At 43.3% G+C, this 24712-nt stretch overlaps 1 protein-coding gene across 2 annotated transcripts in view; it reads left to right on the top strand.

Annotated features, from left to right (window-relative positions):
• LOC127979263 (AT-rich interactive domain-containing protein 1A) overlaps positions 1 to 23097 on the top strand; it is a 59539-nt gene extending 36442 nt beyond the window's left edge. The window contains exons 5-20 of one of the 2 annotated variants that reach the window (XM_052584589.1): positions 8212 to 8452; positions 8781 to 8855; positions 9914 to 10078; positions 10182 to 10491; positions 10580 to 10719; positions 10856 to 10953; positions 11304 to 11513; positions 12644 to 12848; positions 17674 to 17806; positions 17900 to 18072; positions 18217 to 18355; positions 18549 to 18653; positions 18746 to 18842; positions 18934 to 19765; positions 19860 to 19990; positions 20273 to 23097. In XM_052584589.1, coding sequence (XP_052440549.1) covers positions 8212 to 8452; positions 8781 to 8855; positions 9914 to 10078; positions 10182 to 10491; positions 10580 to 10719; positions 10856 to 10953; positions 11304 to 11513; positions 12644 to 12848; positions 17674 to 17806; positions 17900 to 18072; positions 18217 to 18355; positions 18549 to 18653; positions 18746 to 18842; positions 18934 to 19765; positions 19860 to 19990; positions 20273 to 22174 — 4956 coding nt within the window. In that variant the 3' untranslated portion in view covers positions 22175 to 23097. Of the gene's footprint in view, positions 1 to 8211; positions 8453 to 8780; positions 8856 to 9913; positions 10079 to 10181; positions 10492 to 10579; positions 10720 to 10855; positions 10954 to 11303; positions 11514 to 12643; positions 12849 to 17673; positions 17807 to 17899; positions 18073 to 18213; positions 18356 to 18548; positions 18654 to 18745; positions 18843 to 18933; positions 19766 to 19859; positions 19991 to 20272 lie in introns of both variants that reach the window. The other variant, XM_052584588.1, reaches the window with a different exon arrangement.
• The last annotated feature ends 1615 nt before the right edge of the window (positions 23098 to 24712 follow it).

The raw sequence follows: 24712 nt of genomic DNA, 5'->3' as shown, positions 1-24712 counted from the left end.
GTGCCAAAAGTAGCAGTCCCATAAAACGTTGGAGATGAATGGCATAATCGTGTCAGTCTCCCTACAGTCAAACAACTTTGTTGGTATATTTTTTTATATTTTTTGTAATAAACTACATTTAATCCTAGATATATTGCAGTAGTTTAAATGGTCATTTGCAGTGTTTCATAGGAGGAGTAGATTATAAATTACTTTTAAATTAGTGCTGCAACAACTGTTCGATTAAGTCATTGTAGTAATTGATCATCTCAATTTTAAAGTAATCGATAATGAAAATGATCAATGAATTAGATTTGATGTCATGCATTTAATTAAATGGGGAAAATAAAAATGTATTTTAACCTGATTGAAGGATTAATCAGTCATTTATCTAAATATTTGTTAGTCACAGACCTGCTTTGAATCATATGCTGAGGTGTGCTCGATCTCTGAGCTGGTTCATTTAGTTTATGGTTTACACTCTTCATTCATTGATTTTCAGACGTTTATGAAACAAAAAAAGGGAAAAATACTACAAATATGTCCAAAAATTTTAAGTGACAGACACATGTGCGCTAAGTGTAAACAGACAATATATCGTTCGCTGGTGTGGAAACTAATATTGTTTTTTATAATTATCTTTATAGTTCTCGTTCTTGGTGTGAATGGGCTTTAAGGCTGTCAAAAGAAATTGAATTTTGTTGAATTTAAAATAAAAATCTACATTAGCCTTATCAGACACTTACAAGTGTCGTTCCATTTAAATGTTTTTCTTATTCTATCGGGTTGAAGTCACTAAATGCAGCGCTGCTGTTGTTCATTCAGTATATTGTGGAAACGGAGAAGATCAATGCAGAGATGTTGTTTACATCAAAACTGAAACCAAGCCGTTCACGCAGAACACACATTTATCACATTTCCTAGAAGGACATCTATCACCGTTACACTCACGTCTTGCATGAGAGAGCCGCATGTTTAGAAAGTCATGTAAAAGTTTAAGATCATGTCTCGAGACTTAATAGTGGTTTCCCCCCATCACTATGTAGCTCATGTTTAAAAAAAAAAGTTTATTTTTTATAGTGTTGAAGAATCGTGCGTTTATATATATTAACATTTTACTCCTATGTACCCTCTTGTGGCCTCAGGAGAGAAGCCAAAAGTTATTTTTTTCCACATTTACTGAAATTATGCTTTTTAAATTATATTTAAATTTAAAATGTTCAGGCATTTTGGCAGCCCTAGTAGACACGCCATCATTCAGGGAGCGCGGCTTGTATCCTGTAACGCCACTCTTGTGTTTGGTAGAAGCAGAAAAGAGCTCGCCCTCAGTCACATCAGTGTTTGTGCTCCAGGCCTCTCTGTTAGTACTTCAGACGGGACCACTGCGATTCATCAGAGAAACCATAGTCCTGGGACTTGATCTGTTTTTGGATTAGTTGAGCATTTCACACCGATGGAAATTCAGTAACGACTATGTGCCAAAAGGAGGCTTAGTATTTTATTTGTGATTCATCAGAGAGTGATTTTGAGTGCGGGGCAGCGCTCCAGAGGAGATCAGGGGGCGTTCACACCAGACCACTGCAGTCTTCAAATGCTTTTTTGAGAAGTGTTATTTAATAGGAGTATTGAGTAAAGGATGAGATGCAGTGCAACAGCCAGTTTACCTGTTGAGCATCGGAGTCGAGAAAAAGAGCCCTGACTTGAGAAGACCCTGAATGTGAACAGAGACAAATCCTTGACTGTTACAGCTTCGCTCATGATGCATCTGGACTGGTTTAGTAACATCCGCTGTGCTTCAGAGTGAAGTGTGAGACGCTCATTATCAGGGGGCTTCAGTGTCTCGTGCGCTCTGAGTTTGGGTTTGGCTCTGTCTGGGGACTCGAGCATGCATCAACCCTCTTTCCACATGTGTAACGAGAAACTGGTCATTGTCAACACGTTTTTAAAATGTATTAAAATGTAAAAAACTGCCCAGCTGTAGTGAGTGGTGCTCACCCATGAAACCCTCACAGTCTCAGTGCTGCGGACGGTTGCTAGTGTGCAGTAAGACTGTTGCTAGGTTGTTCTGGGTGCTCCAGAAGGATGCTCACTAACACGACTCCATCCATAGATCCCCACGGTGCTGGAAGATCAACCAGAGAGGGGTCCAGAGAGCCTGACTGCATCGTCTGTTCACGTCCCTAACCCTAACATCAGCAGGCTCTGTGCGTGCGTGTGTGTGTGTGTGTGTGTGTGTGAGGCAGTGATGCCCGCTCCTCTCAGTCGGTGGGCTGCTGGCTCCCCCTCATGGCTGTCATCTGTACAGCCACTGCTCACTGTGTAGGGGACACTTCTACCCCTCATCCTGCTCTGATTTGGGTGTGAAGAGCAAGAATTAGTGGCTCTGTAATCGTATGGTTAATCTGCTCTGTGTGAGTGAACACATCCGTGCCGGTGCGTCGTGTGTGTGTGTGTGTGTGTGTGTGTGAACGACTGCGCCGTGACCTCATCACTGGGGGAGAGGCGTCGCGACTTTGCACTAATGTGTCAAGCACGTGGAGACGGTTGCTATGGCAGCCTCACCGATGCGGCTGTGTGTGTGTGTGTGTGTGTGTGTGTGTGTGTGTGTGTGTGTGTGTGTGTGTGTCCTCCTTTCCTCTCTCCTCTCTTCCTCATTCTGCTGTTTTGGCAGCAGATGAATGGCCGTGTGTGTGTGTGAGTGAAAGGTGTCCCTGGCCGGCCAGGGTCACACAGAGTCTGTGTCTGTGTTTCATCTCTGACAGGATCTCCCCTCAGCTCCTCACAAACAGCATCAGAACAGAGTTCAGAAACGATTTCTTTGAGTGTCTCACTGTGGTGAATCAACATGGCTGCTGTAGACCACTCACTGTTTTATGATAGAAGCGGCTTGTTTTTAGACTCGGCAGAGTCACTGCTTCTGCTAATCTTGTTGGACTGCAGAAGTGTTTTAAATAGACTAGATTTGGTCTGTTTGAGACCTGACAGACAGGCTAGCACTGGCGCTAATTTGAGCTTAAAATGGCTGCCACACCAGTATATAGCCAGTCTCTCACAGTTCAGGGACAACCGCTAAGCAGCTCTTCGCTTTTTATTGGGCGTTTATTTTTATTAATGTTTTTCAGAAGTCAAATGAAAGTGTTTTTGAAATTGGCTCAAAATATACGTTTGATCTCCAACGACTGAATGAACCAGGGCTGTAAAATCGATTAATTGCAAAAAATCGCTTGCATATTAAAAATGAGTGTATACTATTGGTCGACCGGTATTGTTTTTTTTGACTGCTGATATCTTTTATTTTTATTTTGTATTATCATTTAAGAAATTTGAAATCATTTGACAATGGATTAAAGAATAAATGTGTAAAATAAACGTACTTTAGATGACAGCGTTTTTCACAAATAAATATTTAATAAAAAACATAATTAAAAGATGCCTGTGAAACAGCTTCTGATGCGGTGCAATATGATTTGAATGAACACAATGCGATGCAATGAAAACAAATATGATGCTATGCAATGCATCATGGTACAGATCACTATTGATGAATATTATTGGTCGCGCTCTAAATAATATAAGCATTACGCATCTACTAATAATAAATCTACTTTTTTTTTTTTTTTACCCGAAATGACATCTTGTATCCCACCTTTTTTTTTTTATTAAATCATTATATGTTTAAGAAATATATGTTGTATATATTGACACTTTTTTTGTTTTGTAATCAATTTTAGATTAGATTAGATTAGATTCAACTTTATTGTCACTGCACATGTAGGTACAAGGCAACGAAATGCAGTTAGCATCTAACCAGAAGTGCAATAAGCAGTAAGTACAGAATAAAGGTCTATAATATGTACAATAACTATACAGGTAAGTATTATGGACATAATTTACAGATATTAAATACTATAAGCACGATATACAGATAGGTGTACTATGAACATACTATACAGATGGGCTATGTAAAAGTGTATGTACACTATAGGCAGAACTATGAACATAATTTACAGTATTGCAATGGACAGTAAAGTGCATAGAAAAAAATATTTCAATGTGCAAATGGATTATACAGTGTTCCTGGATGAACAGGCAGTAGTGCAAGTAATAACAAGTTACTTTTTGCTTGTTGTGAGTAAATAATAAATCAGAGTGTTGAAGAGGGGGAGGAGTCTATGTGTGGTGTGGGGGGTGTTGAGGGGTGTCAGAGGGCAGAGTTCAGCAAGGAGACAGCTTTAGGGAAAAAGCTGTTCCTGAATCTTGTGGTCCTTGTTCGGAGGCTCCTGAAACGCCTCCCGGAGGGCAGGAGGTTAAACAGTCCGTGGTCAGGGTGAGAGGAGTCCTTGAGAATGCTGCGAGCTCGACGTAGACAGCGTTTCCTCTGGATGTCCTCAAGAGCAGGAAGTGGTGTCCCTGTGATTCGTTGGGCAGTTTTCACCACCCTCTGCAGTGCCTTGTGTTCAGCCACTGAGCAGTTCCCATACCAGACTGTGATGCAACTGGTCAGGATGCTCTCGATCGCACACCGGTAAAAGTTCACCAGGATGGCTGAAGACAGCTGGTTCTTCTGCAATGTCCTGAGGAAGAAAAGGCGCTGGTGAGCCTTCTTGACCAGGCTGGAGGTGTTTGTGGCCCAGGACAGTTCCTCCGAGATGGTGGTTCCCAGGAACTTGAAGCTGGAGACACGTTCAACAACCATCCCGTTAATGTGGATGGGGTCATGCGTGCTTCCTTTCTTCTTCCTGAAGTCCACAATGAGCTCCTTGGTCTTATTGGTGTTAAGGAGCAGGTTATTGTCAGCGCACCATGTGGCCAGGTGCTGTACCTCTTCCCTGTAGGCAGTCTCATCGTTGTCACTGATGAGGCCAATCACCGTGGTGTCATCTGCAAACTTAATGATGGAGTTGGATCCATGCACAGGCTTGCAGTCGTGGGTGTAAAGGGAGTAGAGGAATGGGCTCAGCACACAGCCCTGTGGTACGCCAGTGTTAAGTGTGATGGTGGTGGAGTGCTGGTGAAATTTGGGGAGTACTGTTTTTAATTTGCAGTGATTAAAATCACCCGCAACAATAAAAGCAGTAAAATTAATCGACAATAAAATTAATCGCGAGCAGCTCAAAATCCATTGATTTTACAGCCCTGGAATCTTGCATCCAGCGTGGACTTCTCTGGACTGTGAATCAGGGCAGAAATCATGCAGTGTGCTCCGGTTTTAAGAAGCACATATGTGCTTCTGTTTGAAGCTCAGAGAAAGAGTGTGTGAGCGAGAGAGTGAGCGAGCTAGAGACTGAGCGAGTGAATGAGAGAGCTAGAGAGAGCGAGCGAGAGAGAGAGAGCGAGCTAGTGACTGAGCGAGTGAACGAGAGAGTGTGTGAGTGAGCGAGTGAGAATGAGACCGAGTGAGAGAGAGAGTAAAGGACAAGTGTCTGTCTGTGATCTCTGGTCAGACAGTGGCAGTGTGATGTGTTTCCCTCGTGCCCTGACCTCAGCAGCTGCTCTTGACCTCTGTGTCATCAGGAGAGTCCCGGGTCAGACAGGTTCAGGACTGAAGGGGTTAAGATCGCCGCTCAGCCGTCGGTCAGAAGACTGGTCTCATGATAGCCACAGTTAAGGAGTGTGATTCGAGTGCTTCAGCTGTGAAACTGTCTCACTGTGCTTTGTGTTTAATGAGATGTTCCGATTTGTTTGAACTCTCTTCAGATGAAATATTAATGTCACAGTAATGGAGCGTTCTTGCACTTAGCCTGCATTTACAAGACAACTTTGCTGATTTTCAACCAGCTTTGTATTGTTTCTATGTCAGTAGTCTATGTAAATGAACTTTCTCCATGTTACCTGCACACACATATATTTGTCAGCAAGTCACACAAAGGTTTTGCTTCATCTAGCAGAACAAATGATTGTTCATTTACATAATCCACGATCGTTTACAGTCTAACTGTACAAAGCTAGCTGCAAATGGACAAAAAAGTTATCCTTTAAGTGCGCTTAAGCTACAGTTAATGTATTTAATTCATTTATGAATTGATTTGATCAACTTGCAGTAAGTACAGTAAAGGTGTTGCAATTTATAAACCTATTTTCTATGATCATATAAAATGTAATTTATTTCTCTTGTCAGCTGTATTTTCAGCATTATTCCTCCAGTCTTCAGGTTTTTTAATATGATATTTTTTCCCAGCATTCTTTGAATAGAGTGTTTAACTGAACAGTGTTAATTTAATACAGATATGTTTTGTAACATGAGTCAAGATGTATTTTCACTAAGGCAGTTTAATTAAGAATGAGAAAGTAAGCTGCAAAGACACATGTTCTCTATATAAATGAACTTTGATCAGTTTACCCAATCTTATATAGGCTCAGATGAAATCAGATAATTTTTTTTCTTTGTGTGCATTTTTTGTTTTTGTTTTGGAGGTACACACACTCACACACACACACACACACACACAGAGCCTCAGTCCTCAGAGTCTCTTCATTAATTAATGCCCTTGCTTTGGGATCAGTGATGCTTTGAGATCATTTTCCCAAGTGCCATTGCGTCATGTTGTGGACACACACACACACACACACACACAGACATTACGACTCTGGGTCTACGCCACACTCTCGGGTAATAAACACCTTCCTCATGGGTCACACACAGGAATCTCCTGTTAGACGCACACATGCCAACATAAACACCAATCCGCCGAGGATTGTTTCCTGTTTGGAGAGCAGAGTTGGGTCATGCAGACACTGTGTGTGTGTGTGTGTGTCTGAATCAGCGTCCTCCTCCTGTCTCTCCCTCTGGGGATCCCCCAGCAGGTCACGGCCCAAAAATAGCAGCAGGCACCGTTTCAAGTGCAAAACCGCCGACTTTGGGGCCGCAGCCAGTCTGCGAGTGTGAGATTTCTATGGGAATAATTGGCCATGCTCCAGTCGGCCTCGTGTGTGTGTGTGTGTGTGTGTGTGTGTTTCTCGTTCCACTCCCACTCTTTTCCCTTTCCCTCTCTGATCTGACTGGCAGATGAGCTTGCAAATTTTCACTGAACACATGCGCTCCACGTGACACGAGTCGAGTGTGTAAATATTCCCACACACACACACACACACACACGCCTCCGCCGGGAGGCTTTATGTCTGACTGCCAGAGTGATTTCAGCATCACAGCCCATATGGACTCACTGCTCATTTCTCTCAGGCTTGTTTTCAGGCAAAACCATCAAGAATCAAAGACACATGGTCACACGCATGTTTGCTTCATGAATATTGTTATATCTGTGTAGAAAGCCTGGATTAAACTGCTTGATTCACTCAATAGATTTTGTGCCATTGAGGGCATCACCATTTTATTTGTGTGGACTTTTGTTGGATGAACAGAAATATACAGCTATGGGGGAAAAAAGCTGAGACCACCTAAATTCTGAGTTTCTGCATTTACTAGATGTACATGGTCTAGGCTTGAGTAATGTGAATATTGGTTTTATTCTATAAGGGTCTGATAGCATTTCTTTCAAACTTTTTCTTTTGCGTTTGGAGAAAATAGCATTTTCATTTGATTTAAAAATCAGGGTTATTTCACCAAATATGGATTCTTAACTCTAAAGAAGTTAAAACTTTGGTATTGAAATGAATCAAAAACACGTCTGAAAGAATGGTGTCTTCTGTTGTTTTGACCGATTGTCATTTCATGCTTTAAATTAGAACATTTTTATTTACATTTCAGAAGAAAGGTCTTCAGTAGTTTACAGGATGAAACACAACTTTGGTTTTACTCAAATGTACAACTATAAATCATTAATCCAGAGAATCTTCTGAGTGCTCTCTTTAAACTTTTCTCCAGATCTGAATAGTATATAGATGTTTAGGTGATGGTCTCTTGAAGATTTCAGTTGAGATGCTAGATTTGTTCAATAATTGCTCATTTTATCAGCCACAGCCTTTTATTTATTTTCTCCTTTATTTATTTTTTTAAATAGAGCACTTATGGGTAAAATATGAGAATCGTGAAAATCGTGAAATCGTAAAAATATAGATCGTTCCTCCCATCTCATATTTCCATCAGCAGCAAAATGTCTGAGAAGCGAGCACAACAGTTTTAAAATATTTGGTCCTCTCATCTCATGTGTCCCCTCAGGGCTTCAGTAAACCCAGGCGTGTGATTTGAGTGATAGTACAGTGTGGGAGGAGCAGCAGTAATAGAGAGGCTTGGCACTGATAACAGGTTTCTGTCCGTCTGGTTGTGCTGTGCAGGATCTGTCGGGCTCCATCGATGACCTCCCCACAGGCGCGGAGGGTGCTCTCAGTCCGGGCGTCAGTACATCAGGAGTGTCCAGCAGTCAGGGCGAGCAGAGCAACCCGGCACAGTCGCCCTTCTCGCCCCACACCTCCCCTCACCTGCCGGGGATCCGCGGCCCATCGCCCTCACCTGTGGGCTCGCCCGCCAGCGGCCCGGCCTCTCGCACGGGACCCCTCTCCCCTGGAGCCATGCCTGGTGGGACTCGCATTTATGCAGTTTGTGAAAAAAAACATAACGTTGAGAAAATCACCTTTAAAGTTGTTCAAATGAAGTCTTCGAAACACATATTACAAATAAAAAAAATTAAGTTTCTGTACATTTATAGTAGGAGATTTATTAAATATCTTCATGGAACATGATCTTTACTTAATATCCTAATGATTTTTGGCATAAAAGAAAATCGATAGTTTTGACCCATACAGTGTATTTTTGGCTATTGCTACAAATATACCTGAGCTACTTCTGATTGGTTTAGTGCTCTAGGGTCACATTAGTTTAACTGTGACGTTTACCCCTCTTATAGGAACCCAGATGCCCCCCAGACCCTCCAGTGTCCAGTCGGATGGGATGTTACATTCCTCCATGGGTCAGGATAGAGGTGAGTCCTGTGACTTGATCTTTGCTGCACGATTAATGAAGTCACAATATGGATTAAGGCTATTTTCTAATGGTGAAGGCTGTGTTTATTAAATGTTTGGTCTGAGTGAAGCACGGCACTTTGTTTCACACACACACACACACAAAAAAAGTGTATTGAAGCAGGTTTGTTAAATGCTGTCCTTCTGCTAAAAAAATAGTTCCTGACAGCAACAGTGGACGCAAGAGAATGGTCTGAACATGCCTCATCTAATGGAGCTCCAATAAAAACAAGAGAAGAGGAGCTCTTATCCGCTCTGTCGTTTATTTTAACACCACTCACTCACTCACTCACACACACACATCTTATCTCTCAGCATGAGAAAACATCTGTTTTCAGTCTTTTAGCTTTAAAGCAGACTGATTCACGGCACTGCAGACACTGACAGACACACAGAATCATGTCTGAAACAGAAGACCAATAACTACAGTAATATTCCCTCCTCTTTCACTTCGGAAACTCGTGCTGCACACACATCAGCATATCTCCGCTTGAGAAGTGTTTATTAGACGGGGAAGGAGGGGGTCTCAAAATTAATGATGAAAGATGTAACATTACACCAGCAGGGGTAACTCCTACTTCATTAAATAAATAAAAAAAACTGTTAATTCTGCCAAAATACATTATAGTTATTGGTTGTTTATGTTGCTAAAGGTGTTGCTCAGTGATACACAGAAGCGGTCACAGCACTGATCTATAATAGAGAACATGTATAGATCAGTGGGTTATAGGATTTTGTTAGGGATGCATGATAAAGATCTGCTGATATTTAATGCGCATCTTGTCAGTAAAGCCGGTTCTGTAGTCAGCAGTAAATCTCTACACATCTGTGATTTCACGTGGAGCACATTCACTACACAGAGCCGTTGTTCACTGACAGACTGGTCAAAACATGGCCATCTTCATGTGTACTTTGGCTGTGCTCATGAGTCCAGCTTGGATCCGCAGCACAACTCCTAGCATGAAAGCATAACCTGGAGGGTGGTTTACTGTAGCGTGACTCTGTCTGCTCTCTACAGTCTACCTGAGGAACCCCCAGATGCCTTACGGCTCTCCTCAACCCGGCTCAACTCTATCCCCACGGCAGTCATCTGGAAGCCAAATGCATAGTGGGATGGGTTCCTTCCCGCAGAACAACTCCATGGGCAACTTTGGGCCACAGGGTGGCCAGTACGGACCACAAGGTGAGAAGCTTAGATTCGACTGAACACTGATGCTTTTCAAGGAACATCAAACACATTTTACACAAGCCAAGAGTGTGCATTAACCTTCAAATCTGTTGCACAGGTTACCCGAGGCCTCAGGGTTACGCAGGCATGCCGAACGCTAACTATCCGGGTGGTCCTGGCATGGGCGGGAACATGAACCCTATGGCAGGGCAGGGTGGAGGGGGGCCGTATGGAGGGATGCCTCCGGGACGCATGGGTCCAGGGCAGATGGGTACGAGGCCGTACGGCCCTGGCATGGGCCCCAACATGGGCGGCATGCCTCCTCAGGTGGCGTCAGGAATGTGTCCGCCCCCTGGGATGAACAGAAAGCCTCAGGATCCCGCTGCGGCGGCGGGGATGCACCATGTCCCATCCAACGCATTACACAGGTACAGGTGTGCCTGGAGCGTGAACCCCTATCCAGACAGACACAGAAAACATCCAGTTTAGCTAAATTCTCATTCATTTCTCTTCTAGACCGCCTGGGTATCCCAACATCAACCAGGGAATGATGGGAGCCGGGTCGCCGTATGCCCCGCCCATGAACAGCATGCAGGGTATGATGAATCAAGCGGGACCGTACCCTATGCCCGGAAACATGTCCAACAACTCGGCCGGTAAGCAGTGTGACTCACTTGCTTTGCTTCTAGCATTTTAGTTTTTTTTTGCTTAGAGTTCAAACTGTAGAGCTTTTTGAAGAGGATGAAATGCTTTTTGGCCCACAGTGACACAGTGTTTGCATTTGTCTCCTAGGCATGGCTCCCAGTCCAGAGTTTGGCATGGACAAGCTCAACCAATCTCAGAAGCTGAATAACAAAGTGGATGGGACGCCTAAGACCGAATCGAAGAAGGTGAAGAGCTATTAATATTTGAGTGGGTCGGGCCCGGGCTGATGCGGGCGGTCTGCCCTGAGCCCTGTGAACGGCTCTTGACTGATCCTCTGTATGGAGAGCTGTGATAGCTGGAGACTACAGGAGGAGAAACGCACATTCAGGGCTTTCTGGCTTCATACATCATTAATGAAAATGCTTTTCCGCTGAAATGCACATTGCACATATACAGTGCATTGATATACCCACTAGTGTGTGCTTCCCGTTTATAAAAATTGCATTGGGGAATTTTTCCCCCATAACTAAACAGCAGTAATCTAATACTTGGGTGCATTTTACCATTTTTTGCTCCTTTTTTTTTGTCCCTGTAGAAGTCCAATTCCTCGACCACCACTAATGAGAAGATTACCCGTCTATATGAGCTGGGGCCAGAACCGGAGCGCAAAATGTGGGTGGATCGCTACCTTGCGTTTACTGAGGAGAAAGCCATGGGCATGAACAATCTCCCCGCGGTGGGCCGCAAGCCCCTGGACCTCTTCCGCCTCTACGTGTCCGTCAAAGAGATTGGCGGCCTCACTCAGGTGTGATATGGAAACTGACCCTTACAGAAAGGTTTTTTTAGGAGCTAATAGGTAATGAAAGGGTGTAAACAAGGCTTTTAACGCAACACAATATGGAAAACGCAGACGGAATTGGGGAACACGGTCGTAAAAATGGAATTTACTGTATAAGCCGGAATGTCACGGAATTTGGGTATGGACTAGCGTCTGAAAATTCTGCCCCAAAAAGACCATTCATATATGAATCCTGCATGTGGCGCAGGTTTCATTTAATATAAATACTGAAGTGTGCATGACGCTAGCTGTGTTTTTAGCATCTGCCGTCTCACTCAGTAAGTATGTGCACATCATCATATACACACAGAAACAAAACATTTATGACTTAATTTGAATACCAGAAAAAATTTCATAGGGCCCTAAAAATTCAATTTTTGTTAAACTTAACAAACTGCAGTAAAATTGTTGTTGATATTAAGACTTTTTTAATAAAGCGTTTTGGTTAATAAACTTAAATTTAACCATTAAAAATGGAAAAAGGGAAATTTTTTGAAAAAAAATAAAAAGGGTTTCATTGGGCTCTAATTTAGAGGGTAATTTGATTCCTATATAGTTGACTGGATTGCAGATTAAAACAATCTTAGTAAAGCACCCACATTTCGGCTACCGAAAATAGGATAAACTAAGGTTGTATTTGCCATATCTAATATAATTTTCAACTGATACCGAGATGGCTTTTTAAATCTCAAGAACAATCTTTTAGTCTAAGCTGTTTTCTGTCAATGTGTGTACCTCACTAAGCATTGTTCATATTGTACTTGACAGCCAGTAATCTGTGTATGCTATGTGCATTGTTACTTTAAGTTAAAAAATGTTGTATTGTATATCTGAATAAGAAATGAAAACTAGAGCTGATCACTAGAATTATAATAGTATTAGATCTTATTTTTGCTATCCACACAGCCTTGGTTGTTATTATAATTGTAATATGATTTGCACAATAAGAACCAGAACATAACGACAGTTTTATAGGGTCATTTATGATTTCTTGTTGACTTTTGTAGTCAGACTATGTTAGTTTTAGCTATATTTGTACAGTATGTGCTGGGTTTGAATCCACTCAGTCATTGTTTCTGTCTGTCTGCCGTTATCAGGTGAACAAGAATAAGAAGTGGAGGGAAATAGCCACTAACCTGAATGTGGGCACCTCCAGTAGTGCTGCCAGCTCTCTGAAGAAACAGTACATCCAGTGTCTGTACGCCTTCGAGTGCAAGATCGAGCGAGGGGAAGACCCGCCGCCCGACATCTTCAACAATGACCCTAAAAAGAACCAGGCCAAGGTCCAGCCTCCTTCACCAGGTCAGTGCAGACACCTCTTTTATATGAAACCAGTCCAACCTCATGTCCTTGCCGGGTTTGATGCAGAAAGACCTCTTTTCAGTGTTAGTGCTTCGGTCTTCATTGCACTTTGTTGCTTGGTTGCAAAATGCCATTTTGCATTTGTGTATTTCCACACTCTGTCTTCAGAAAAATGTTCTGACTAGTGCTTTCTTTCAGCATTTCTTATTCTGATGTATGTTTGGCGTGTTATGCAGAATTGAAGCAAGTTGCGATAAATTTGAAGGAAAGGTAAATGCGCCAGTTTCCCAAATGCAGATACAATGTGATCTTTTTTTTCCAGGAAACGGACATATAATCAGCCTTGAAAGAGGTTTACTGCCTTGACATAAACCCTTTCCCATTGCTCCGATAACGCACCTTTAACAGCTAGATTAATGTGAATCTTTATAGTGTGCATGTCTTGTTTCAATGGAGTTTTTCTTTGATGTGGTTTAGTACAGCTGGTAATGATTGACGCTCATTCCTTGTGTTGTTTATAGTGATTTACGGTACTGCTAGCTACCACACTACTCTGTTCTGCTGGGATAGCATTGCTTATTTATGCCCTTCTGTGTTCAGAGTAGAGCTGGGAAATATTAATGAGTTTTGCTGCCAATATACACAACAGTATTATTTAGGATTGGTCCCATAGATGATGCAATCGTCCATCGCAAATGGCTGGTAGACTTCATGATGTTGAGCCGGCATCGTGATCCCCGCAATCTTCCGCACACCTAATAATGACGTGTTTATGGAAACTCTCAAGGGAATAAATATGAGATGGGAGGAAAATATGTTTTTGAATATTATATCATTAGGTAATTATACTACATTTATATTTCAGGCATCAGCGAGACTCTATAATGCATGTCATTGAAATTGCTTTTGAGTGCACGATCGCTTTTTAGTTTCACTTTCAATTTCGAGATTCCTGATCGTGCACACTGTTTGTGACGGTTATGATGTCGCGCTGCATCCAGTATTGACAGCATCACTGATTATAATGAGTTCTATACACTGATCTATGAAGAGTCTGTTTTCCATGCCTTATAAGGATTCATGCTTTGGACACACCCCCTAACTACACCCCACAACAAACCCCGCCTCCACCAATGTCATCGTCCATCGTTTCACTGTAGACCTCGTCCAACGACAATTTTATAAACCTCAACCAACCCTATTATGAATAGCATCATTTTTAGTCACGTCTTAACCTGCTATAGTTTATCTACGTTGTACACATGCAATACGTCACAGTGTTTTGATCAGTGGTTCCAGCCCTACAAAATTATTTAGGCCTAAAATGTGATGTTTATTTATTTATTTATTTTTTCTTGTTGTTTTATTTTTTTTCTTGTTGTTTTTGTTTTTCTAAGATCTATATAGGTGTATATAAATACAAATGAATATCCTTCCATTTGTTCTTTTAGTGAAAGTTCATGACTTTTTAAACTACAACAACAGTCGTTAAAATGGTTGAAAAGTGTGACTGTTTATCATCTTCAACTGTGTGTATCATCAGAATGAACACACTACTATCTGCACATATGCAACTGATAGACTTTAGATGCGTCCTTGAAGTTCCCAGTGCTTCATGTTGTTTTTTTTATGATTATTTAATGCATTAATCAGAAGCAGCAATGCACCGGACAGGCATCCCGAGCGTGTTTACTGTAGCAAGCACAGCATTTGTCTGCATCAATGGCAGTGTGTCCGGCCTATTGTATGAAGCTGGCTAAAAGCCTGGGTGTTAAACACGCTTCAGCAGACCGATGGGTTATGCGCTCCATTCGGTTTCACTCCGTCCAGCTTTTTCAGTCCAGAACGGCGTCCCATGTAAAAGACTCTGAGCCAGAGAGAGAGTTCAGTAGAGAGTGACTGAGATTACAAGAGAAATGGGGCGAGGAAGGGGATCCCCTGTGATGTAGAGCATGTCTGCTTGGCACTGGGTCAGGTGCTCCGGGCTGACTGCTTTCTTTCCCTGCTGCAGACGGCTTTTTCCTGGCCTCAGGATTCAGAGGCAACCCCCTGGAGGGTTGAGCCAAGCCAGAAAAAAGATGAATGGGGGAAAAAAACGAAGGTGGTGGTGGCATGTAAAGTCACGCTGGGTTTTTCTTCCTCATCTTTTTTTCTTTCCCACCCTCCCCTCTCTTTATCTACATTAGTGTGATGTACTTGCCCAGAGGAGGGAGGCTGAAGTATTGTGTGTGTGTGTCTAAGGAGTGAAGTGTGAGATAAGGATATGTCTGACCTGCCGGTGACCCCAGTCTGTGTGCGAGCTAATGAATGGAAGCATGAGTCATCCTCTAGCTGGCCGCAAGATGAGCTGCAACATGTGGCGCTCAAACATGCTGCTCATCCACACACATTTGTGTGTCTCACTCTCTGCTTCATTCAATTCACTCTGACATTTACACACACACACACACAAGTGAAGTGAGGCGTGTGGCCTTGGAGGGACGGGCATGAGCACTCAAGGACGTGAAGTAACAGTATAGTTAGATCAGGAATGAGGCACATGGGGCCTCCCTTGTTAATTTGAGTATTTCGGTCTATTTTCGGTCAGATTTCGGGTTTATCTGTTGGGTTAATAAGCGATTAAACTGATCAAAGTGCAGCAGGGCTCCAGACTGAGACTAAAACGGCTGCATATGCGACCAAAACTATGACTTATTGAATGCATTTTTTATGTTCAGCTTATTAAATTGGGATGATGCACATCAGAGTTTTAGTGTAAAGATCAGTTTTAAAGCGTGCTGATCTCTGCAGCACAGCAGCGCTGACACACACCTGATAAACACAGCTCAGCTGAGCAGAGCCAGGGATGTCAGTGACGGAGACACGCGCAAGTAAAAGTGCACAGCATCAACAAACTACAACAGGTACAGCTGTCAGCTGTGTGGATATTGGCAATATTGTTTACAATTCTCGTCTATAATTGCTGATTTATAAGAGAGCCTATATGTAATCACTCATTCAGTGCTTCAAACTGGGGAAAACATTTATTTATTCTTACATCTATTTTTTGGTCTGGACCCCTATGCAGTTTACTTAAAGGTGCAGTAAGTAATTTAAGAAAAACCCAAACAAACACACCCCTGCCTTCATTGCTTTGCCCCCAAATTCATCCCATGCTATGCAACGCATGCATGGGCTAACTGTTCACCCTTCAGACGCCTCTCTGAAGTATGGATGAATCTAATGCTAATCTACAGCAGCATGTCTTGGTTCTGTGAAATGGTAGAGCCAATGTTACATGTCGAGCAGAAATAAAGCAACCTTGGCATCCTTTTCGGTCCTTCCCACTCTCTAACATCCAGCGCTGGGAAGCTTTTCCAATATAAATTGGAGTCCTAGCTCATTCATAAATCTTCTTTACTGGTTATATTTCTGAGATATTTTCCTGTTTGTTAATGCCTAGGCCATCTCTTTTTCTACAGTCTACAAACCTCCAGCTGGCTCTCTCTATCTCTCTCGCCCCATCATGGAGGTTAAACACCCTATTGCTAACTGGCTAAAAGAATGTTGTGGTGCTTGGCCTGATCTCTCCAATCCGCTTCGGTTTTTTCACTATAATACAGTTATAATACAGTATCTTTTCCAGCACGCACAGAACCGAGAGTTAGCAAGTATTCACAATTGTTTGAGTGTTCATTTAAATTTTCAAGTGTTTCTCTGAAATCGTTTACTGCTCCTTTCAGTCGGGTCATAAGGAAATACTGTTTTCAGGTCCAAGCCACTGCACATTTTAACTGAACAGCCATTTATGAGCACTATTTATTCCACAACCTTTCGGCTGTGCTGCCATTCTGGATTGTATAAAGAATAAGATGCAGCTTCAGCAATAAAAAAAATAAATAAATCATGAAACGCAAATATGTTTATCTAAAGTCATTTTTGTGTATTAGTAGGTCAGCAGCAAACACATTAGTTACTAAAATGGGATTGAGTACATAAAGGATATTCTTGAGAGCTGTCAGTTAGTACACTTATTTGAAAATGTCGAACTCAAATATAGTAATGCATTACTTTAATAGTTACTTTATTAAAAGTAAGCTTGTTGCGCAATTCACGTTACTTGTAATACGTAACTCCCAACACTGGTCTCCGGGCTCATGGCATCCCGGACAAAATATTTTAAAGTTTCACCCGAGATCTGAGGTAACAGTGTGGAGATGAAGGTCAGTATTACAGCAAACCGTGAGTGTATATTAGCAAAGTGTGTTCCTTGCTTTTGGCATCTGACAGAGCGTTTGGAGAAACGGTGACGTCAAAGTAAAGCTTTGCCTCATCTCTTCTTCTTCAACACATGAGTAAGCACTTATCTGCATGGTAAGTGTTAGCTGCTGGTTGAGTGCTAGTAATGGAGACTCTCTCATGCTGGGATATGGAGCTTTAAACCGAAGGATGATAGTCTCTGAGCACTTAGCTGGCAGAGCACCTCTCCCTGTGTCACCAGTGGGGGAAAGTCCTCAAATGAGATTAAGCGGCATGAAAAGCAGCGTGATTTCAGGCAGGGGAAGGTTGCCAAATGAGCCGAGCTCAGCGCATTTCCTCGAAAGCGTGTCGCTGCGTGTTGGCATGCTGTCTGTCCACAATGACAGTAAAAAGTGCTGTGAAAGCGACAATCGCAGGCTGTGGGAATGTATTTGATGTTTAAATTCTAGTCATGTGGACAAGGATTTGGGTTTTCTGGTTTGTGGTTCTTATTAAAGCACAGTGTTTACTACACACAATATGATGTCGACTGAACCTCTTTTAGGATTTGCTGACTGACAGATCCAATCTTTTTTTTTTCTCCCAGCTGGATCGGGATCGTTACAGGGTCCTCAGACGCCTCAGTCGACCAGCAGCTCTATGGCCGAAGGGGGAGACCTGAAGCCCCCTACACCTGCCTCAACACCGCACCCTCAGATGCCGCCCATGCCTGGTGCTAGGTACATCTCAATGCTGTCTCTCAGTTTTGGGATAGGATATTCAGGATGACTGTCAAGGGCCAGAGTACATCTGACATTATCTGTCTCACACAGGAGCAGTGTGAATTTGCAGGACCCGTTTGCTGACGGTGGGGATCCAGCTTTTTCCAGACGAAACTCTGTGACCCCCAATTCAGGTTATCAGCCTGGTATGGGTGGACCAGATATGATGGGCCGCATGGGCCCTTATGAGCCCAATAAGGACCCGTTCGGTGGAATGAGAAAAGGTGACTGTTATACTTTTAAGTGTAGATTGTGCTTTTTGATGATTTGGCATGTGGTAATTAACTCATAAAATTATAGGTTGTGTGTTATATTTTAGTATACAAAAGAGGACACTCGGTTTGACTCTCTGCTTACATTTTCAGCAGGGGAGCAGTTCATGAGCCCAGGTCCAGGCCCAAACAGTGGCATAACTGAACAATATAACAGAGGCCCCCCAGGACCAATGGGAAATATGCAGATGGGTCAAAGACAACAGTACCCATATGGTCCAGGATATGAGAGAAGGTGAGTGCATTTATTCCAAGTATTTGCATCAAGTGTAGCCAGTGAGTTTATTGTAGCAATCCATTAATACAGAAATCAGATTGAGTGATAATGTTGCACGTTATAGTCGCTTTGCAATGGTTTTTTCACATTTCAACACACAACCAAACCAAGGAGTTGTGTCTTCAGTTGCTGTTTTTTTATTTCCTCACAGACCAGATTCAAGTATGGGCCCAGATGGCAGTATGGGTCCACAGCCTAACATGATGCCTTCAGATGCAGGGATGTACTCACCCAACCGGCCCCCACAGCAACAGAGGTTAGCATTTAATAAACATTTTATGCTATTTGCTTTTGAGCGTCCATGCTTTTTGGGCCTTTCTGAAACTACAAGTATGTTTTGGTTTGCAGGCTTGATTCTTACAGTAATCAATACCCTGGCCAAGGTGCTCCCCCTAGTGGACCATACCCAAACCAACAGTCAGGAATTTACCCGCAACAGCAACCGGTCAGTGAAATACAATCTTTTTAAAATTATAACATTGTTATTAGATGTGACATTGCCTTAAATATTAAAAAATTATAATTTTCAAATACAGAATTACACACAGAAGAGACCAGTTGATGGTGTTTACGGTCCTCCTGCAAAGCGTCATGAAGGGGACATGTACCCTTTCAGTGGTCAGCAGCCGGGACCCCAGGCTCCAAGTGGACCTCAGTCCCAACCTGATATGTATAACCAGTATAATGCCTATCCAGGCGCAGAAAGACGCCCTCCAGGCCCACAGAGCCAGTTTCCTTTCGGTTTTGGGAGAGATCGAGGACCTAACGTGGGTGGTCCAAACTCCCAGCCCTCCATGCCACCACAGATGATGGGTAGCTCCATGAGTGGCTCCATGCCTTCAGTTCCCGATGGACCCCAAGGTCCCATGTGGCCTGGGCGTAATGAGATGAACTACCCAAACTATCACAATCGCCAGGGGCCCTCTGGTGTCCCATCCCAAAGTCAAGGCTACCATGGCATGAATCGTTCTGAAGACATGATGCCTTCAGATCAGCGCATGAACCACGAGGGACCTTGGGCTGGCCATGTTAACCAGCGGCAGCACCCGTATGGGCCTGGGGCCTCTGGGCCGCCAATGTCCAGACCTCCTCAGTCCCTTCAGTCCTCCCAGAACCACATTCCACAAGTGTCCAGCCCTGCACCCATGCCAAGACCAATGGAGAACAGGACCTCACCCAGTAAGTCTCTATACATGCACGCAGGGATGAAGATCCAGAAGGCTGGACCTCCAGTTCCTGCATCACACATTGCCCAGGCGCCAGTGCAGCCCCCTCTGATTCGGAGAGATGTGGCATTCCCACCAGGTTCAACAGAGGCCACGCAGCCCATTCTGAAACCACGGCGTCGGCTTACCATGAAGGATATTGGTAAGAGGCTCATTGCATTGTTCCCATGAGTACTTGTGTCCCAATCCATTTTGGTTTTGGGGGTGGTCTAAAAATTGCTTTTGTTTGGTTTTAGGAACACCAGAGGCCTGGCGAGTCATGATGTCCCTCAAATCAGGCTTGTTAGCTGAGAGCACTTGGGCTTTGGATACCATTAACATTCTTTTGTATGACGACAACAGCATTTCTAACTTTAATCTGAATCAGGTGAGTAGTTTGTATAGAACAGAGTCACCAAACTTGGTTCTGGAGGACTGGTGACCTGCAGAGTTGAGCTTCAACTTGCTTCAAACACACCTGACTAGAAGCTTCGAGTATACCTATTGAGACCTTGATTAGCTGCTTCAGGTGTGTTTAATTAGCTAAACTCTGCAGGACAGCGACCCTCCAGGACCGAGTATTGTGATCGCTGGTATAGACCATATGACTAGAGATGGGCCAGGTTAGTCAACTAGTGTGATTTAATTGATCTTTATCTTCTCATTTCAGCTTCCTGGCTTCCTTGAGCTCATTGTTGAGTATTTCCGAAGGTGCCTAATCGAGATATTTGGCATATTGAAAGAGTATGAGGTTGGCGACCCTGGGCAACGTACACTAATTGACCCAGATGCCATTGACCCCGAGATGTCTGATGAGGAAGGGCCAGAGGCAGAGCAGATGGAAGAGGAGGATGAGGATTACGATGAAGATATAGAGAGCAACACTGTGCAGACGTCACAGGTTCAGGTCAAGCAAGAGAAAGAGGAGACTACACTGGTCCAAAAATCTAATGACAAGAATGATGTAGAAGAGAGGGAAGGCGAAGATAATTCTTGCAAAGATTTCCGATCATCCACCCCATTGCAGGACACCAGTGCCTCCCAGGAGAAGCCAAAGCAGGCTAGTAAATTCGACAAGCTTCCCATCAAGATATTGAGGAAAAAAGACCTGTTTGTGATTGGGCGCGCTAGTAAATTGGGTCGGCGACAAGCGTTTGATAGCGGTCTTATTCATTGGAGTGTGGGTGGTGGAGACACCACAGAACACATACAAACCCATTTTGAGAGCAGGACGGAGCTCTTGAAGCATCGGAAACGGGTGCCAGTGAGTGTCGAGCCACGCAAGAAGGTGTCTCAAGTAGTGGAGACTGTTACGGAGGATGCTGAGAAGCCTCAGATAAACGAAGAGCATCAGAAAGTACAACCTCCACCATCCCCAGTCCAACCATCGTCCGAAGGTAAAAGCACTACAACAGCAAGCACGTCGACGAGTATAACGGCCACCATTGATGACGTACTCTCAGCTCGGCAAGGCTCTGTAACGGAGGAAGCGGTCCGAGGCAATCAAAACAGTGACAAGGAGAATAAGTTTCTATTTGGCATCGACCTAGCGCTACAGAGTCGCAATATCAAGATCTTAGAGGACGAGCCACACAGCAAAGACGAGACCCCGCTCTGTATGTTCTCGGATTGGCAGGACTCTCTCGCCCGCCGCTGCATCTGCGTTTGCAACATCATTCGCAGCCTTTCCTTCATTCCTGGCAATGATCTGGAGATGTCGAAGCATCCAGGACTTTTGCTTTTGCTTGGCCGGCTGGTGCTGTTGCACCACTGGCATCCTGAACGCAAGCAGGCCCTGGTTACCTACGAGAAAGAGGAAGAGGTAGACGAAGGGGTCAGCTGTGAGCGAGATGAGTGGTGGTGGGACTGTCTCGAAGTTCTGCGGGAAAACTGCTTGGTCACGTTAGCGAACATCTCAGGCCAGCTGGATCTGTCCATCTACCCTGAAAGTATTTGCCTGCCGCTGCTGGATGGACTGCTCCACTGGGCCGTGTGCCCTTCAGCGGAAGCTGTTGACCCTTTCCCCACGTTGGGGCTCAACGGGACTCTGTCTCCCCAGAGACTTGTCCTGGAAACCCTCAGCAAGCTTAGCATCCAGGATAACAATGTTGACCTCATTTTGGCTACACCGCCTTTCAGCCGCCTTGAGAAGCTCTACGGCTTTCTCGTGCGAATGGTTGGCGACCGCAAAGTGCCCGTCTGTAGGGAGATGGCGGTGGTGCTGCTAGCCAACCTGGCGCAAGGCGACAGCGTCACGGCCCGGGCTATTGCTGTGCAAAAAGGCAGTGTAGGAAACCTTCTTGGCTTCTTGGAGGACAGTCTTGCAGCCACCCAGTTCCAACAGAGTCAGGGCTCGTTGATGCACTTACAGGGTGCGCACTTCGAGCCCACTAGTGTGGACATGATGCGGCGGGCGGCTCGTGCCCTGCACGCTTTTGCCAAAGTGGAAGAGAACCACTCGGAGTTCAGGCTGTATGAGTCACGGCTACTGGACATATCAGTGTCCCCGCTCATGAACTCTTTGGTGTCCCATGTAATCTGTGACGTACTTTTTCTGATCGGCAAGTCATGACAGCCGTGGGGGCGATCATGTTTTTCCCCACTCGTTGTTTTTAATGTGTGTGTGTGTCTGCGTGAGTGGAGAAAATTTAACAGCGAAACTGATGGACTGTATGTTGATTTTTTTTAATTTATGCAAAATCACCTCAGATTCCACTGTTTGTCTACCCTTGCTTCGCTCTCAAGGACGGATATAAGTCGCGACGGATTTAACACGTATGGATACGAATTTGAGATTCTCGCCTGCAAGAGTGCGCTGCCCTTTGGACTTTTTTTATAAGGAAAAATAATGACGAAAAGACAAAAAACAACAAAACTGTAACCAAAGTTGCTGTCACGTTTACAGTGAATTTGGGGGAAATTCCGTGAGGACGGGCACGGAGGCGACCATTATCTGGTTCTTGAGGCTAAACGGACTCTCAGACTCTGGTGTGTGGTATTAATTGCTGTAACTTGGATTATATATATACTTAGCCCTAAAGGAACCAGGTCATTGGCTGTGAACAGACATGTAAATCGGAGGCCTGTGCAGTAGATTGTAGGACTTTTTTTCTGTACTGTACACCTTAAAACTGTAAACATACTGTAACAATACTGTTTCACACTGAGATAACGCTGGCTTGGCAGCGAAAAAACTGTAGTTTTTAAAAAAATGATGATTTTAGTTCATGTTGAGAGAGGAAAAAATGGCTTTCCCCCCAAAGTAACGTGAACCTACAACACCCCGACCTCTTCTTTGTCCCTCGATTGTATGACTTGACCCTTAAAGAAATCACCTCTTAGGACTGGTCTTGAGCTCTAGATGCAGTCCAGGCTGCAGTGTATATAATGATGTTGTAAATTACACTTTGCTCTTTTCTTTCTCTCTCATCTTATGGCGCTCTTCACCGTTTTTAATATTTGACGAATTAAAGGTTTCACTCTACAGATCTCTCATTGCGCATTGCCATGTGTTTATTTACCACCTTCCTGTCCGCACATCTCTGACTGTAGGGATGCAATCTTCTGCCCTTGCGATCCCATGCACATAACATTTCAGTTCCTTTCGTTAAAGCTCTAGAGGCATATATCAAACCAGACAAGTCCATTACTCCAACTGATTTCATCATCATTCATCAGAACAGATACAGTAAACGAGTTTGGTTTCCCTCTTTCCCAGCGGTTTCCTTAGTCGATTCCAGTGCTATGGATTCATATTTGTATTTCAGATGATGTAGCTAAAAACTTGTTGTAAATTCCTTTTTTCCCCCCTTTTTTGGCTTAATGAAATCATTTATTCCGTATGAAATCTTTATACTATATGTTCCACGTGTTAAGAATAAATGTACATTAAATCTTGGTAAAACGCGTGTGATTGATTCATTTGTAACGACTTTTATAATCATGCAGTTGGAGGTCTATGAATTTAATACACGTCAAGCTCTATAGACTGCATTTGTTGCATCGCTATTTACCATAAAAACATTTAGATTAAAATCTCTCTTTAAAAGGTAGTAGTAAAGCACTTATAATGGAAGTAAAATTTTCATATGCCACTGATTTTCAAGTGTAGTCGCAAGACTTCGATAAAATACATGTTCAGATGTTGTGATGCAGTCTGTCAAAAACCATCTGTGCATAGTTGCTGTCCAATAATTATTAGAGTTAATATCCAAATTTAATATGCATTAAGGGTGCTTTTATACCTGGCGTGTTTACCCCATTAGCTTGGTTCGTTTGGGCATATGTGAACACGACAATCTTTACTCGCACGTTACGTCTAGAAACTTGTAGTGTGAAACCCAGAATAAAACGCAATAATTTCAATCCCGGTTTCAGAACAAAGCAATTGATCTTCAGGCACACAAGCTTCCTAACAGGACCAAATCCTTATGTATTACATTGGTGACACAACTAATATTCGTTAATCTATTCTAGAACAGTGATATCAGTACAGAAGTGATTTGCACAACCAAAACGTTGTCAAAATTCAGGTAGGTGCTTCAATACGAACTCGAGTCTCCCATTTCGTTTGATAATTTTTCAGTACATGTCCCGTTTGCTTGCATTGTCACTACTTCACCGTAACCTGCAAAAATCTGTTCACTTCTGTAATCAGCATTATCCACAATTTCACAACTGATAGGACTAGACTAGACTGGAGGCCTGACTCTACAGGCATCTGCTGCAGTATGGTTTTAGTATTAACCGTGTCGAGAAACACCAAGGCTGCTTGATGAAATGAAGAACACTGTAGGCTCAAAGAGATGGTAAAATTGCAGCTGTAATTACTTACACTTACTTCATTAGGCGGGAAAGTCAAGGTCAAAGCCACCGCATTGCATTGTGGGATTAGCGGCACATTCCATGCATACATAAAAATTGCTTTCTTGTTCACGGTGTAAATGTTTCATACTGCAAACCGAGTGATTAGAAAGCAGTGCATTGTTATAGATGTATCCCTCCCAATGTGTTTTACAATTGTGTTATAAGCATATTCTAAATCCTCAATGATTATTAATTCTTTGTATTTTATACATGCATGTTATGCGCTTTTGAATCATAATGAGCA

This window comes from Carassius gibelio, chromosome B19 (genome assembly GCF_023724105.1).
Source record: "Carassius gibelio isolate Cgi1373 ecotype wild population from Czech Republic chromosome B19, carGib1.2-hapl.c, whole genome shotgun sequence".
Classification (NCBI taxonomy): Eukaryota; Metazoa; Chordata; class Actinopteri; order Cypriniformes; family Cyprinidae; genus Carassius; species Carassius gibelio.
This window is presented reverse-complemented; position numbering and strand designations above follow the sequence as displayed.